The sequence below is a fragment of the Rhinatrema bivittatum genome, chromosome 17 (genome assembly GCF_901001135.1).
Source record: "Rhinatrema bivittatum chromosome 17, aRhiBiv1.1, whole genome shotgun sequence".
Lineage (NCBI taxonomy): Eukaryota > Metazoa > Chordata > Amphibia > Gymnophiona > Rhinatrematidae > Rhinatrema > Rhinatrema bivittatum.
The window spans coordinates 57,897,126-57,914,712 of record NC_042631.1 but is presented as its reverse complement, the minus strand read 5'-3'; the positions used below and the strand labels follow the sequence as shown (position 1 = coordinate 57,914,712).

General features: G+C 46.4%; 1 protein-coding gene across 1 annotated transcript in view; it reads right to left on the bottom strand.

The window, feature by feature from the left end:
• CPT1A (carnitine palmitoyltransferase 1A) overlaps nucleotides 1-17,587 on the bottom strand; it is a 939,552-nt gene that overhangs the window by 643,616 nt on the left and 278,349 nt on the right. Inside the window, 1 exon segment of the mRNA XM_029583120.1 lies at nucleotides 14,240-14,317. Within this exon segment, the coding sequence (XP_029438980.1) occupies nucleotides 14,240-14,317 (78 nt within the window).

Genomic DNA, 17,587 nt, shown 5'->3' with positions numbered 1-17,587 from the left:
GATTTTGACTGTCCGCAGAAGGATGTGGCGGTCCTCACACCAGGCTTCAAATATTCTCCATATTCGTATGTAAGTTAGAGAAGTGGAAAACTTGCATGCTCGGAGCAAGGTGTCAATCACTGCCCCAGAGTATCCGCTTTTCTTCAGGCAAGACCTCTCATTGGCCAGACCGTAAGAGAGAATCGAGTTGGGTCTTCGTGGAGGATCGGTCCTTGCTGGAGAAGGTCCCTGTGTGGAGGTAGACACAAAGGGTTCCCTGCAAGAAGTCTCTGCATGTCTGCATACCATGGCCTTCTTGGCCAGTCCAGGGCCACTGTGGTGTTCTATCTTGCGGATGATCCCACCCAGTAATGGCCACGAGGAAAGGAATACAGCAGGTCTTCCAGTGGCCAGGTCTGGACAAGGGTGTCAATTCCCTGGGATTGTGGCTCTCGTCTGCGGCTGAAGAACTCGAGAACCTGGGACTTGGTCTGGGTTGCCAGAAGATCAATGGCTGGGGTTCCCCAGCAGTTTACTATCAACTGGAAGGCTGTGATCGACAGCCTCCATTCCCCTGGGTCTAGACTCTCTCTGCTGAGGTAATCTGCAGTGACGTTGTCTTTTCCCGCGATGTGGGCGGCTGAGATCCCTTGGAGGTTTGCTTCCACCCATGCCATTAGGGGGTCTATTTCCAGGGACACCTGTTGGCTTCTGGTTCCTCCCTGGCGGTTGATGTAGGCAACTGTTGTGGCGTTGTCTGACATGACAGATTCGCTCCAGAGTCTGTGACTGAATTGTAGGCAGGCTAGTCTGACTGCTCGGGCTTCCAATCTGTTTATGTTCCATCCCGACTCTTACTTGTCCCATTGCCCCGGGCCATCAGTTCCTGGCAGTGGGCTCCACAACCTCGTAGGCTCGCATCCATGCTGAGCAAGACCCAGGTCAGTGGGGATAGCCTTACTCCTTTGCTCAGATGGGCTTCTTGTAGCCACCATTGGAGCTGGGTCCACACCTCTGCCGGTAGCTGGAGGCGAGGAGTAGTTCTGGGACATCTGATTCCATCGTGACAGTAGGGAACGTTGCAGTGGTCGCATGAGGGTCTTGCCCATGGGACGACTTCTAGGGTCGATGTCATAAGTTCGAGGACTTGTAGTCCCATACCTTGGGTGAGCATAGCTCAACAGTTTTCGCAACTGGTCCATCAATTTCCTTCTCCTTGTAGGGGGAAGAAGGACCTTGTCTTGTTTGGTGTTGAACCGGACTCCCAGGTACTCTAGCGATTGGGAGGGCTGCAGGCAGCTCTTGATTGTGTTGATGACCCTCTCGAGATTCAGCAGTAGGTTCTTGACTCTGGTGGTTGCCTGGTAACTTTCCTCTGGAGATTTTGCCCTGATCAGCCAATCGTCCATATACGGGTGTACGAGGATTCCTTCTTTCCTCAATGTCGCCGCCACTACAACCATGATTTTGTTGAACGCCCGAGGGGCAGTAGCTAATCTGAAGGGTAGCTCCCGGAACTGGTAATGATGGTCCAGTATCGCAAAGCATTGGCAGCGCTGCTGGTCGTGATGGGCCGGGATCTGGAGATAGGCTTCTGAGAGATCCAGGGAAGTCAGGAATTCTCCCGGTTGTACTGCCCTTATGACTGAACTTAGGGTTTCCATGCGGGAGTGTGGTATCCTCAGGTAATGATTGATAGACTTGAGGTCCAGAATGGGCCGGAACGTTCCCTCTTTCTTGGGGACGATAAAATAGATGGAATAGTGACCAGTATTTTGTTGATGCGAGGGCACAGAGGTTATCGCCTTTAGGGTGAGTAGTTTTGTCAGCATGGTTTCCACCTCCATCCCCTTGGAGAGGGAGTGGCACGGTGATCTCACAAATTTGTCTGGATGTATGCTGTGGAAGTCCAGGTAGTATCCCTCTCGTATGATGGTTAGGACCCACTTGTCCGAATTTATCTCAACCCATCTTTGGTAGAAGAGGACAAGCCTGCCCCCTATGGCTTCTTCCAGTGGATGGGTCTGTTGATTCTCATTGTGGGGTGCGGCTGGGACCTGAGCCGGCTCCGAAAGGACTGGCCTCTGCCTACGTGGCGAGGTGTTTGGTATGTGTTTTTGTATAGTCTAAAATGCTGGGATCCTCTGCCCTTGGATCTTCGGGGAGAGGGGCATTGGTTTCTTTTGTTCCTGTCCTCCTGTAACTGAGGTACTGGGGATTTGCACCCCATTTGTCAGCTAACTTCTCCAGTTCGCTTCCGAACAGAAGGGCTCCTTTAAAGGGCATTTTCGTGAGTTTCATCTTGGAAGTCGCGTCAGCTGACCAATTTCGGAACCAAAATTGCCTTCTGGCTGCCACTATGGATGAGACGCCCCTGGCTGAGGTGCACACCAGGTCGGAGGTCGCATCCGTGAGGAAAGATATCACCGGTTCTAATGTTTCGACGGAGGTGGTTGCGTCCCTGGAAAGCGACAAGCAGGCACGTGTCACCACGGCGCAGCAGGCAGCGATCTGCAGGGAGATAGCTGCGACATCAAATGACTGAGGATGGATTCTGGATGTCTGCCCTGGGTATCGTCTTTTGCTCCGCTGCGGTACTTGTACCTGGTATGGCCAGCATATTCAGGGTCAGAGACACGAGATCTGGTAACTCGTCTTTGGAGAAGAAATGCATCATGGTTCAGTATCCCTGGAGGGATTTCCCCTTCCTCCAGGGAGTCAGGCTCTTCCCTCCGAGGTGTCTCTGTCTCCTAAGGGGAGGCTTTTGCCCGGAGGAGGCATGTCTCGGGGAGGCCAAGAGGAGCCTGGAAGGTTTTGCTCTTCTGGTGGAGACTGTGGCTGTGTCACAGGTGGCACCGATTGCGCCTGGACGAAGGTTTGCAGCCCTTTGACGAATTCCACCCAGGAAAAGGTCCCTGGGTCTATATTGAATTCAGCGGCGTTGCCCGAGGAGCCCATCTGAGGAGGGGCCGAGCCGGGGATAGAGAGGTCCGGTGTACAGTCATTGGTGGAGCTGGATTCCTCTACTGGCTGAGGGGGGCCTTGCCTCGGATCCCCCAGAGCCTCTTCGCACTGCAGACAGGGCAGAGGTCACTTCGTTTGCGCCGCTCTCAGGTGGCAGGTTAGGTAGAGGGCTTGTAACTTGGCTTTCTTGGCTGGTGGTGCCATGATTTGTGCGCGTGGAGTCGTTCAAAACTCATCTGTGCGCTTATGTATGCGCGCCAGGAGGCTTAGTTGTGTGTTCCGTGTGCACAGACGCTATGTGTGCAAGATGCAGATGATGTGCATGCAGGACTGCGCTTAATGAGATGCGCACACTGCTGTGCGCACAGGCTTAATTGTGCGCCCAGCACAGATGCACGCGCCGCTGTGCGCACAAGTAGTTTGTGCGCCCGGCTCACCGCTGTGCACATGGCTCAGTTGGGCAGACAATACAGCGATCAAGGGGGGAAATGGCACCGACGACCACACAGGCAGGATGGCAAACACCCTCCCCCCCCCCCACCCCGGAGGGTCTCCATGTGGAAGGACCCTCGCACCGGATTGGGGCCTAGCGTGGACGGGGCTGCTCAATCTGATGGAACAGACGCCGCAAGGTGATCTGTGCGGCTCTCCGAGCCTCGGAGACCAGAGACTTTAATAAAGTTTTCTACCTTACCTTGTCTCAGCACTTCCCGGTCTCGTGCCGGGCGGTCTCTGGCTGCGGGGGGAGAGGGAATATACCTTCACCGCCGCGGTCGGTATTGCACCCGCTGCCTCTCCGCTACTCAGGGGGCTAAGTCCACGCCAGGAACCTGCTACCGGACCGAGGCTTACCTCTGAGGGATCTCAGAAATCACCTCAGGAATTCTCGACTGGGGGAGGGACCCTTAGGTGTCACTGCAGGAGAGCGGGGCTCGTCTTGTAGAGGTAAGATTTTCTAACACTGTGAGAGTGTGTGTGGAATCCCAAACTGCTTAGGAGATGGAGAAATACTGAAGAGCAGAGCTTCCTGCACGGGTATATGTAGGCTGACGTCAGATTGAAATCTGACTCAGTCTCCCAACTTCTATCAGTACAACAGTATACCCATTGGTCCTGAGTCCATCTGCTACACACTAGGAAAGTGTAGTTATTTGGTGCGAAAGCCGGCAGCCAGCGCACCGCAGTGGTGCGATGGCTGCTGGCTTTCGCAGGCCCGCCCCCCAGCTACCGTTAGATTCTCTAAAGTCTGTGACCTTAGAGAATACAGGCCTAAGAGACAAATCAAGCAGAGGATTACTGAACATAAAAGTACAGTCCTCCAAGCCACCATTCTTTCCAAGCTTGATTATTGCAATGCTATGCTCCTTGGCCTCCCTAAATACGCCCTACGGCCACTTCAGATTCTCCAAAATTCGGCTGCATGTATCCTCACCAATGCCCACCGAGGTGATCACATCACCCCAGTCCTCAAACACCTTCACTGGTTGCCCATCAACACCCGGATTTTATACAAATCCCTAGTGATCATACATAAAACAGTCTACAACCAACACATGCCCTGGTTCAAAGAATATCTACGATTCCGTACCTCTAACAGACCTATCAGATCATAACACTGTGCCACACTACATATTCCTCCTCCCAAAACTGCAAAGCTTTAGTCCACCAAAAAACGTGCACTCTCTTTAGCTGGTCCCACCCTCTGGAACAAGATGCCTCCTAACCTCCGCCAGGAGCCCTGCCCAAAAAGATTTAAACGGAACCTAAAGACTTGGCTCTTTAAACACTCATACACCTAATCTTCCTCAGCACCCCCTACCCCCTCCTCCCCCCCTTGAAACTCTTAAAGTTCTTGTAAATATTGTGTAAATTATTGTAAATTTCTACCTTCATACCCAGTTAACCTCTATTACTTGTTTATTGTTGATATGTTTTGATATGTGTTCTCTGTGAAGCTTTTTGCTATGTTTAGTTAAATGTAAACCGAGATGATGTTCCAAACGTATTTCGGTATATAAAAACGCTTAAATAAATAAATAAATAAATAAATAAATAAATAAAAGTAGCATCCGGACACAAAGAAAATTCCTCCCTCGCTGCCCATTGGGCTTTGGCATCTCATTCTGTTGACTATATTCATTTTTTTGTGATCAAACAATTAAACGACACACAGGGGGGTGATGTCTCCCATAGACTGTGACAATGGAAACAAAACTTTGTTTACAATTGGCAGACACTGGTGCCCTTCAGGCTTAGTACCGATATAGAATGGTCGGCATGTATGTGATTCTGTTCTTATGAGCGAAGAGGAGACAGATTAAATATTATTGGTGTGATACTGTGTGTTGACTTCTGATTGGTTTACTTTTTGAATACAAAGACGGAAATACATGAGACACGTAAACGTCAGAACATCTCGGAGGTGGCAACGTTTGGCTACAAATGAAGGACAGATTAAATAACATTGGCACAATATTTTGTGTTTAACTTCTGATTGGTTGATTTTTTGCAAATAATGGTGGCGGAATGAGAGATATGTAATGTGTCAGCACGCTACAGAGATTTGGATAAGGAAAGAGTGTTGATGTAGTGTACTTATTAATTACTTTAGAAATGCTTATAGTCCGCCACCTCCAAAAATCAGTTCAGCACAGATCACAATAAAACAATCATAAAATCAACATAATACAAAGGTATACATACAGCACTTAGAATACAAAACATACATATATAGACTGTTTAAAATACTTTTGAATTTCTTTAAGACCTTTGACACAGTTCAGCCTAGGTGACATCAATAAATTGAGCGCCTATATTATGGGCTTGATTTCTATTAGTGCCGGTGTTGAAGTTAGCTTTTAACCTGCTAATTGAGCTGTGCTGAGCTGTATCACTCCCTAAAATGACAGCATTACTGACTAGTAAAAGCTAATTTCAACACCGGCATTTATAGAAACCAAGCTGGTTTCACCTGCTGATATTTCTATGAAAGAAATACTACTGTGAACTGATAATTAAAAAAAAAAAAAAAAAAAAGACTGTCACACTATTGTTCCAAGAAACCAAAAAACTGAAACAGTGCGGGCAGTGTTGGGTAGCTCTCCTTTAAGAACAAGAGGAGTTTCAAGTTAAGTTCTTTTATTTTTTCTAAAAAAAATTGCATATTGAAAACTTTTTCAAAAAATATATTCGCATGACCAATGATTATGAGTCAAGAGGAGGTCTGTAAAAGACTAGCTTTTCTACTAGCAAATAACATTTCCATCTTTTATATGATGGTCATATATGTATCTTTCACAACGGTGTGTCTATGAAGCACAAGTGAATTTTGAATTTCACTATCATTTCATTGATTAATTTACCCTTTGGTTTTATTTCCACAAATTTTGCAAATGAAACCAATATCTGCAACAGGATAGAAACCCAAGAAGGTTTGGAAACCATAAGGAGGGATCTAGAGAAACTTGAGATATGTTCTAGAGTCTGGCAGCTAAGATTTATGTTTAAACGGTTTTTATTGGTTTTGAACAATAACATCATAGTAACACTCCTGAGATGGGTGTTTTCTGTACCCATCCCAAGCATACAAACAGCAATTACCACTCATTAAGGTTGATCCCCAATTCCCCCCCTTCCCCCCCCCCCCCCCCCCCCCCCCCCCCCCCATCATCCCCTATAAGTGCAATCTGGCAGCATAAAGTCTGAATTCACTTTACAGTCCACACCGACCAGGATGTAGACAAACCAAAGTTCTCATCACTCAAGCATTGAGAAGAAGACTGCGAATGCGATGTGGTAGAGTTTGGATATATAGTTGCCACACTGAAAGGAAACGCTTCCTGTCGCTGGGAGAGTGCCGAGACGCTATATTTTCCATGTTCATCATCAAATGTAAGCTATTTCTCCAGGCCCAGAAGGATGGGTCATCCGTCGTCCGCCATCCAGATAGGATAATTCTTTTCCCTACAAGACAAGCTTTGGCCAGGAACATCCGCGAGCCAGGATCTCGGATCCGAATTTGTGAAATACAGCCAAATAACAACCATAATGGTGTAACAGGAAAGGCTATGTCCAGCAAATCTGCTAGATAGTCTGTAATGAGTTGCCAGATACGTTTTATCGGCGGACAAGCCCAGAAGGCATGTGATAAAGTACCAAGGCTGTGGCCACATCGGGAGCATCCAGTGGTAGGCGCAAGTTTTAAATGAAATGCTATTTGAGGGGACACGTACGCCCGGCTCAAAAATTTATATTGTAGCTCTCGATAGTATTGGTTAATCGAGATCCTGGCTATGCGGCGGAAGTACCTCTGTAATATTACTGGAGTAACAACAAAATCACCATCCTTATTCCAACGGGAGGCCAAGATTGTACACATGTCTCCCTCTGCGCCCTTTCTTAACCGTGCATAGTAACAGGACAATGATGGGGTCACTCGGCTCTCCAATTGAAATACCTGATTTATGGTGTGGAGTATGGCTAGACTTTTATGTTCCTCTGGGAGAGACTGCAAGTAGTGGCTGATTTGTAATTAGGAAAACGTGTGTGTATTGCCCAACCCATAAGTATCCTGGACTTCTTTGTAGGAGAAAACCCTCCCCTCCATGGTAAACAAGTGCCCCAGATACGTGATGCCCCTTGTCGGCCAGGTCCGAAAGTCGGATGACTGGAATCCCGGGGTAAACTCAGCATTTCCGCACACCAGAAGGAGATACGCACAGTGTGGTAAAATATTCAATTTTGCCGCCACTCTCCGCCAGGTTAGTCGAATCGGGCGCACCAGTGGAGTACTTAACAGAAAAGAAGGGAGATTGGCCGCTGTCGCTTGCAACGTATAAGCTGGGGCTAGTGGTGCCATCACTGCCCGTTCTGAGTACCTGGATGTAAAAGTACCCGCATCCAACACCCAATCTCGAATAATCCGCATATTACATGCTAAATTATATGTGGCCATGTCTGGTACTCCCAGCCCACCCCTGCCCCATTTAGCCTTCAACCAAGTCAGAGAGATTCGTGATTTCCCTCCCCGCCACAGAAATTTGCTTATTACACTATCCAATTTCCGCAAATCTACCCGTTTTAAAAGAATGGGCACATTTTGCAAGAAATACAGCCATTTAGGCAAAAGGCACATTTTAAAGAGATTCACCCTGCCGCTCAGAGTTAGTGGTATGTTTCTCCATGCAGTCAAACTGTCTCCCGTGCAGCGCAATAACCCCGGGACATTTGCCTGATAAATCTTATCTGGGTCTGGTGCAATATTCACCCCCAAGTATCAGCGAGGACCCTGAGCCCAATGCAGCGAAAATTCACCCTGCCATCTGGCCGGTAGATCTGATGGGTAGGCTATCACCGAGGATTTATTTTCATTCAGCTTCAGACCAGAAAATGTACCAAAAGACCCTATCAAAGTTAGTAAATTTGCAACCAAAACTTGGGGGTTGGTGACAAACATTAGCAAGTCGTCCGCAAAGGCTACGCCCTTAAATATCCGAGGACCCATTTTAACTCCCCGTATCTCCTTTTTTTGATGGATCGCTACCATAAGTGGTTCTAATTGTAATATAAATAACAGAGGGGACAGGGGACACCCCTGCCTGGTCCCACGAGTCACCACAAAGGGCTCGGAGCATGTTCCATTTAACAGTATAACAGCCCTCGGATCAGCATACAATAAACGCACCGCTTGGAGAAAAAATCCCGCAAATCCCATTTCTTCCAAAAAAGTGAAAAGGTATCGCCATTCTACGCGGTCGAGCGCCTTTTCGGTGTCGAAGCTAATAACTAAATGAGGTTCCCCCATTTGGCGACACATTGTCATGGCTGTTAGCACTCGTCGAATATTAGCTAAGGCATATTGCTGTCTAACAAATCCGACTTGGTGATCCCCCACCAGAGTAGGTATAATTGGGGCTAAACGATCAGCCAATATTTTTGCTAATAGTTTATGGTCTAAATTTAAAAGTGATATCGGGCGGTAGGATTCTCGTAAAAGAAGATCCTTCCCCGGCTTCGGTATCAGAGTGATTAGCGCCACGTTTTCATGGGGTGGAAAAGACCCTCGTGAGATCAATTCAGAAAAGCCCGCCGCCAAAGGTTCAGATATCAAGTCCCCCAGTGCCTTGAAAAATTCCGCTGTGTACCCATCGGGACCTGACGCTTTAAAACTCCGTAATTGCTGTATGGCCAGCAACACTTCTTGTGCCCTAATTGGTTATAGAAACATAGAAACATAGAAATGACGGCAGAAGAAGACCAAATGGCCCATCCAGTCTGCCCAGCAAGCTTCCCTCATTTCTTCTCTCATACTTATCTGTTTCTCTTAGCTCTTGGTTCTAATTCCCTTCCACCCCCACCATTAATGTAGAGAGCGGTGATGGAGCTGCATCCAAGTGAAATATCTAGCTTGAGTAGTTAGAGGTAGTAGGGGTAGTAACCGCCGCAATAAGCAAGCTACACCCATGCTTATTTGTTTTTACCCAGATTATGTTATACAGCCCTTATTGGTTGTTTATCTTCTCCCCTGCCGTTGAAGCAGGGAGCTATGCTGGATATGCGTGAGGTATCAGTTTTTTTCTTCTCCCCTGCCGTTGATTAAGGGGCTCCTGCTGCAATAGGGTTAGTCGGGGTAGCGCCAGTCCTGAGCAAAAACGTTCTCCATCTTCTCCCCCCCCCCATCATTAGATGTATACAGCTTAGAATAGAAGGCACGAAACCCCTGTAGTATAGACTTCGTGTCTCTGGCTACCTCTGTGGGAGAGATCGTCAATGCAGGGACAAAACGGCTCGGACGTGCCGACCTGACCAAATTGGCCATCATTCTTCCCGTTTTGTCACTGTACCGGTAGAGCTGATATTGATAGTAAATGTAGCTTTTTCTAGCTCTTTGGTGTAGAAGAGAGTTAAGGGCTGTTTGCAACGAACAAAACTCAAAGCGAGCCTCCCTAGTTTCGTTCTTGACCAAGGACATTCGGGCCTTGCGCAGTTGTCTAGTAACTAACAGAACCTGCTTATCTAACACCTTCCAGCGGTGCGCTACATAAGAAATAATTTCTCCTCTAAGAACCGCCTTTGCAGTATACCAATACAGAGAGGGCTGAGTGGTGTGTTCTCGGTTCTGCGCTGCGTAGTCTGTCCATTTATTCCTCAAATATTCATGGAATTGTTTATCATGGACTAAAAAGTAGGGATAGCGCCAATGAGCACGTGGTGCCTGACTGCCTAACAATTGCAAGTCCAGCCACACTGGAGCGTGATCGGAAATGATTATATTATCTATACCTGTGGCCTGAATACGAGAAAATGCATGCACACTCACCAAGAAATAATCCAGTCTGGAGAAAGAAGCATGGGCCCGGGACAAATGAGTAAAATCTTTCTCCATAGGGTGTAATACTCGCCATGCGTCTAATAATTGCAACATCCTTTCTAGAAAGCTGGGTCCTCGCCCCATGGACTTATCAGGCCTGCGTGAAGTGGAGGCATCTAACTCCACGTCCCGTATAGTGTTGAAGTCTCCTCCCAAAATTAAAATCACATTAAGGTATGGAAGAAGATGAGTGTACAAGCCTCTATAGAAATTAAAAATAAATATATTAGGGGCATACACATTGCAAAAGACGACAGTCTGACCATAAACTTCAGTAACCAATATAAGATAGCGACCATGCGGGTCCGCTATTTCTTTAGTGATAGTTAAGGGGAGATTTTTATGGATCAGAATAGCCACCCCCGCGGAATTCGTGGACCCCGCGGCACTTCGTACTTCCCCCACCCAATCCCGGTGCAGTTTTGCATGTTCAGATTGGGTCAAGTGCGTCTCCTGTAAATAGGCTACTAGGGTTGATTTTTTCTTCAACTGCGTAAATATTTTGGTGCGTTTAATTGGAGAGTGTATCCCACTCACATTCCATGTCACAAGTCTTAGTGGTTTATTCATCCTTTGACGTTACTATAATAACACCCAAGTATAAAATAATCATTTCCAGGAGAAGGCCCTCCCAGCTGAGACACACCCCCCCCAGTCTATCACCCAATAGGTGAACCATAGCATGTAACAGATATTCAGCTAAACACTGCCATTTGCTTTTCATGAATGAAACTCGTCGTCCCCTTATTTCCCCCCTATCCCTCCTGCCCTCCCCCCCAATGCCACCCCACTCCCCTACCCATTACCTCCGCTCCAACCCCCCTCGGAGTATGGCTGGTACATTACCCATACTATCTCCAAGGAGATTCGAGTGCACATTCTGATGTGCCCCTGACCCCACCCCCACCACTAGCCCCCTATGCTAGTTTTCCGGTCCCATCTGGCTAGTCCTTATCATTCTGAATAAGACTGACATATCCAACCAGGTATTAAACAAACCCCACCACCCTAAATCCCATTAGTGCACATGTTACCCACAACCGCAGATTTAAAGGGAAAAAAAAATAGTAAATTAAAAAAAAAAACCCCACCATTGCAAAGTCTTTTCCCAAATATGGATACAGCATCATACAATGCGGGTAAATAGTGTTCAACTTCCTAAGCTCAGGGATGGAAAAATACAATAATAACAGCGCTCCCCCAAGGCACATGGTGTTAACAAACTGCCCCCCACTGAAACTTTTATCATATCCCGCTGTGGGGTGCAACCTCAGTAGCCCCATTCGATAATTAATAAATGGGAGATGAACCATCTGTCCGCCTACGTTCTTCACTGTAGCGTACATTGCCTGGATTCCCCCTGGTCCAGCTAGGATATGGAGTGAAGGTGGGGAGAGAGAGAAAAAAACCCCCAGTGCAACAGTTCACCATCCAATATAGAAGTTCCGTAAGCAATTAATGGTAACCGATATCAACCATCCCTGTTAATTAAATGCCATTAACACGGGGACAAGAGAAAAAAAACCCAACTATTAATACTCATAACCCACAAAAAAAATGTACTTTCCGTGTTCAGGAGCTGAAGTTCCAGTTGCCAAGGCTTAAACTACAAAAAAAAACTGGCGCCTACATAAGGGTCCCCTTACTGGCAACTTTCCAAGAAAAAGAAAAAAAAACCCCTCTAAAATCAGCGGGAGTCGATAGTGCTTCGCGGTGCTGTCTTAGGTGGGAAGCTGGCGAGCCATGCGCCTAAGGAACTCAGAAAGCCCTTCGTCTCCACTGTCGGGCCCCCCAACCCAGGTCCATAAACCAGGTCGAAAATTCAACAGGCAGCCTTCGCTCAGAAAACCATGCGATCCACGAAATCTTTAGCCTGCAATGCTGACTCGAAGGTGTGAATTTGGTCAGCCTGCCAAATCCTCAGGCGTGCAGGAAAAAGCAGCGCAAATTTAATTCCGCGGCTGTGCAGCATGGTACAGATCGCCGTGAAGCTCCGTCTTGCCTCCGAAACTGCAGACGAAAAATCTTGGAAAATGCGGATGCGGTTGGACTGGTATTGCAGATCCGACTTCGAGCGGGAGGCTCGCCATATCTCCGCCTTATGGGCAAAATTTAAAATTTTTGCTATAACTAAGCGTGGTCGCCCGGACGCTGAGCCCTTAATTCCCAGTCTGTGGGCCCTTTCAACCACAAGTTTGCCCTGTAAGTGTGGCAGTTGGAGAGCCTCTGGGAGCCAAGACTCCAGGATGGTTCGCAGGGATTGCTCTTCAATTTGTTCCGGGAATCCCAAAAATCTCAAGTTGTCGCATCTGGCTCGATTCTCGAGCTCATCGACTTTGGACTGTAAGGCTTGGAGTTTTTTGTCCTATTCGGCAATCTTGTCAGTGTTAACTTTTGCCGCGTCTTCTATGTCGGAGACCCGTGTCTCGACCAGATCTAACCGCGGCGGCAAGGCAGCTATGGTATCTCGAACCTCCCCCAACTGAGCCGTAAGCATTTCCCATTTTTCATCTAATGCTTCTTTTATCACGTCCTTGATGTCTGCTAGTGTGAGAGGTAGATTAAGAGGGGAAGACACACCCTCTGGCAAGGCCGCCATTTTAGAGTCTGGGACCCGTGTTTTTTCTTTTTCTTTTCTTGCAGATTTAGTTGTCATCGGCGATATTAACTTGCCCCGTAGGCACGGTGTGGACATAAGTAAGTGTCCAATATAGCCAGCTCTCGCTTTTAACTGAGTTTTCGCGGGCAATTTTAACGCGGTATATTAGGTGGCTCAGGAGCTAGGAAGCAACACGTCTTCCCAGCTACCACATCACGTGACTCCTCCTGGCAGCTAAGATTTAATGCTAAAAAAAAAATGCAGGGTTATATATTTGGGCTGCAAAATTCAAAGGGAGTGGTAGATTTTAGGGAATGAAATTATTTTATGCACAAAAGAAAAAAGGGATCAGGTGGTAATTCTACCTAATCTTAAAGGTGGCCAAATTGGTGCATAAAATGATGACAAAATTCAGAAAGTCACATGGGTGCATAGGGAGAGGAACAGTCAGAAAAAAATGAGATGATATTATCTCTGTATAAATTCCTGGTGAGACCACATTCAGAATATTGTGGAAACCACACCTATCAAAAGAATATAAACTGAGTGGAGGTGATGCAGAGGGTGGCTACTAAAATGGTAAGTGGTCTTCCTAACATGTATACCCTAAAGGAAAGGCAGGATAGGGGAGAAATGTATGTATTTATTTATTAATTTTTGTATACCGACATTCAATCTGACATATCACATCGGTTTACATTCAGGTACTGTAGGTATGCACAGGAGGTGTGTTTCCTTCTATGGAAGGAATGCTCTGGAATGAGGGGGTCATAGAACAAGGGTGAAAGGGGGTTGACTCAGGAGAAATCTATGGAAATATTTATTTACAGAAAGTGTTTTGAATGAATGGAATAGCTTCACTTGGAGGTGGTGGAGACAAGGACATTATCTGAATTCAAGAAAGCATAGGACAAGCACAAGGATTCTCTGAGGGAATGGAAGGGATTGTAGATCTGAGCAGTTGATATAGATGGCCAGATTAGATAGATCATATGATCTTTTACTGCTGTCACATTTTTGTTTCTATGTTAATTTCTTTAAGCTGTTTCCCTGAAGTGCTTACAACAGCTGTGTCACAAACTATCTCACAAGGAAAGGCATAAAACAGGCTGATGTAATGTGCAATATTGACAGAAAGTTTGATAAAACTGAGTATTATTGTATATCATGTCATTTCAACTTTCAGAACAATACACAGAGAGTAGATACAATTCTTTATACAGCACTCATTGCTATTAAAAGCAAATATGTAGAGAATCCTAGTTATACAATATGGAGATGCTAAAGCAGCCAGTCAGAATTTATAGTGCTCTGAAAGAGACACTTACCATTGCAAAGTAATTACTGTTAACCATGATAGGACCTCGGCCACGCAGATAAATGTATTCTTCCCACCAGTCACTCACCTAAGAGAGAAAAGGAAAACTATAAACGAAATATACAACTTTCCAGGGAATTATCTCTCTTGTATTGTGGATCCCAGGCAGGAGAATGGAGAAAAGGTGAGGGATAGAATCATGAAAAGGAAAACAGGATAGAGACATGGGAGTGAGGGGGATATGACACTAGGAGAAAAGACACACAAGAAAAAATAGAATCCAATACATCAGATAAATACATAAATCAGGAACTGTGCAGGAATTCAAATAAATGAAACAATGCCATAATATGTATTGAAATGGGTGGAATCATGCACAGAAATAACATTGCCAACTTTAAACTGTCAAATTTCCAAATACTTGAAGATCCAGTTTAATATCTTCATTGATGGGGTTTTCACACATGACTTTTTTTAATTGTAATATTTTTATTAGGTATACAACAAGCACATATTATACCAACTTCAAATGTAATATAGTAAGATACAGAGAAATTCGAACTGATAATTATAAAATGCACAGAAAGCAAGTTAACTTTGAATACCTCTGTAGGTAGTAATGAAATGATACTGTGTGAAGGTTTACCTTGTTCTCCACCCAACTTTTTAACCTTACTCCTTACTTGCCCCCACCCTTCCCCATACCCCCCTAAGGCTAACAAGTCTAGTAAAATAAAGAAAAGGAAGAAGAAATAAAAAGAAAAGAAAAAAGACACAGAGCAAGACCTAGTAGGTTTAATTCTGCCATTAACACAGTGTCTTATTTGCCAACATATGAAAATTATGTTACGTTACAATTGCCTGCAGGATGAAGATATTCCATAAAAGAATGCCAAATAGCTTTACATTTAGCAAATGCTTGTGCAGATTCTCCCTGAAAATGCATCGTTTCTAGTAAATAGACATCTGTCAGAACAGTCAACCAATTTTCCACAGAAGGACCCATCAGTTGTATCCAATACAGTAAAATTCTTTTCAAGGCTATTACACAACCCTTAATAAGGAGCTCGAGGTATTTGGAGGAACAACCCAGGTCTCGAGGTGTGACTCCCAATATACAAAAAACAGAGGACCAGATATCAGTGGGAATTAACATTTTCTCAAAATATGACTTTATTGAAGCCCAAAATGTTTTAATCTTGTCACAGTCCTATAAATAATGAATTAATGAAGCTTTGCTCACCCCCCCCCCCCCCCCACACACACCCCTCAGGCAGCAATTTGAAGCAGTAATATGCACTGTGTATGCCCAACTAGGCCAAAATATTAAATGATACTTTATCTTGATGTGTACTTCCTGAAGGGAGATCCCTTTCAAGGATTTCAGCACTAATTTGGCACTGTACTCCAAATGCAATTTGGTTAAGGTTACCTTAAATTCTGAAGACCATTTAGTAGCTAGCAGGGTTATTTTCTAAAGACTTATCGCACGTGACTTCCGGGTATGACGTGAAACGGGTCAGAAGCAGGGGAAGAGAGCTCTGGGTCCCCTCTCTCCCTAACATCACCGAGCTCCCTCCAAATGTGGCGATTCTCAAATTGAAGAAGTGATTTAGGAATCCCTAGGCTTCAGAGAGCGGTGGCTCAAAAAACAGGTGAAATTTTACCGGGCTGGGGTCAGGCAGAGCTCGAAGCGCTGCGGTTCAGAGCAGCAACCAATTAAAGATGGCAGCCGCGAGTGGTCCTCCCTCCACTTCACATTGTCGGCCCCTCTTCAAACGCGGCGATTTACGGATATAAATTGCGCCTCGGGCAGCCCTGCGACCTGGGAAGCGGTGGCCCTCCCAACAACAACGGTGATTTTACTGGGCTGCCGGCGAGTAACACTAGTCATGATGTGGTCCGGAGCGGCAGGGACAATTTAAGATGGCGGCCGCATGTGGTCTCCTCGCCGTCTTTCACTAACGGAGGATTTAAATTTTCAGCCAGGTCTCAGAGGCGCTGGGTAGCTGGAACATTTACTCACTCTGCCTCATTGTACGTACTGCTTTGACCAGCCACCTCTCCAGGCCGTTCCCAGCTGTATAACACACTAACTGCTGACAATGCAGACACAGGACTTTTGTCTCTAATAAAGGACTGCAACTTCTTATTTCTTTTTTTTTTTTCCCACTGAGTATAGTTTTGTTTTGATATCCCCCGAGGACATAGTTTCTGATCTTCTCATAGGCTGGTAACAAATACTGCTATTATTCCAGCTGTGCTGCGGGCTCCCAGTTCCCAATTAAAGCTTTTAACCTGCGTGATGTGATAAGCGGGGAACACACGTCTCGTCCTGGCTCCAGTCCCGCCTCACTAATCGCGAACCATCCCTCTGCGCTACGGTCAGCATTTTATTTTCCAACTTCGCTGGGGACAAGACATATGTCCCTGGTCCGTTCTTGCTGCAAGACACCTCTCCTGATGACGTCTAAGCCCAGCAAAAAGGATAAAGAAGAATCCAGGGCTCCTGATCCCAAGATGGCGACTGCTACTAACAATGAGTCTCCCTCCCCCTCGCCCACGTTGACGGATATAAAAGATGAGATCAGAGAGGCCCTCGACGAAAAGTGGGCACTACTCACGGATCAGCTGGGGGAGGTTCGGGACACTAACCGCATTACCTCTGCACTTAGACGTCGCTGAAACACGGATCTTGGCTTTAGAAGATACTGGGACCGTCACTGACACCAAAATGGCTGCCCATGATAAAGCCCTAAAGGATCTGCAAACAAAGTTGATGATTTAGAAAATCGGGCATGCCGCGATAATCTCCGGTTCCTGGGCTTCCCTGAGGGTATTGAGGAGCGCTCGCTGTGTATGCTTTTGGAAACCTGGCTCCAAGATGTTTTAGCCCTGCCCCATCTTCAGGGAAAGTTGGTGGTGGAGTGAGCCCATCGGCTGGGGGCGAGGGCGCCGTCCTCGGGCCGTCCAAGGCTTATTACTGCCAAAATATTGAATTCGGCGCACAAAGCGGAGATCTGGCAGTCATCCCATTCGAAATCTGCACTGCTGTATCAGTCACATTCCATTCGTATATTCCAGGACTTTTCAGCTTCTGTGTCTGAAGCACGGAGGGGTTTCTCTATGGTTTGCTCCCCCCTACATAACCGCGACATCAAATTTGCTTTGATGTTCCCAGCCCGCCTGAAGATTTGGCATGAAGCTCGGGTCCATACCTTTGAGTCTGCTGTGCAAGCCCAAGCCTTTGTGGACTCTCTTGCTACCTGATGGGACGTTGCTAGGATCCTGGATATTCGAGCCCTAGCAGAGCCGTAGTAGCTGAAGAGGCTACCGGTTCTCACTTTGTTGCCACAGC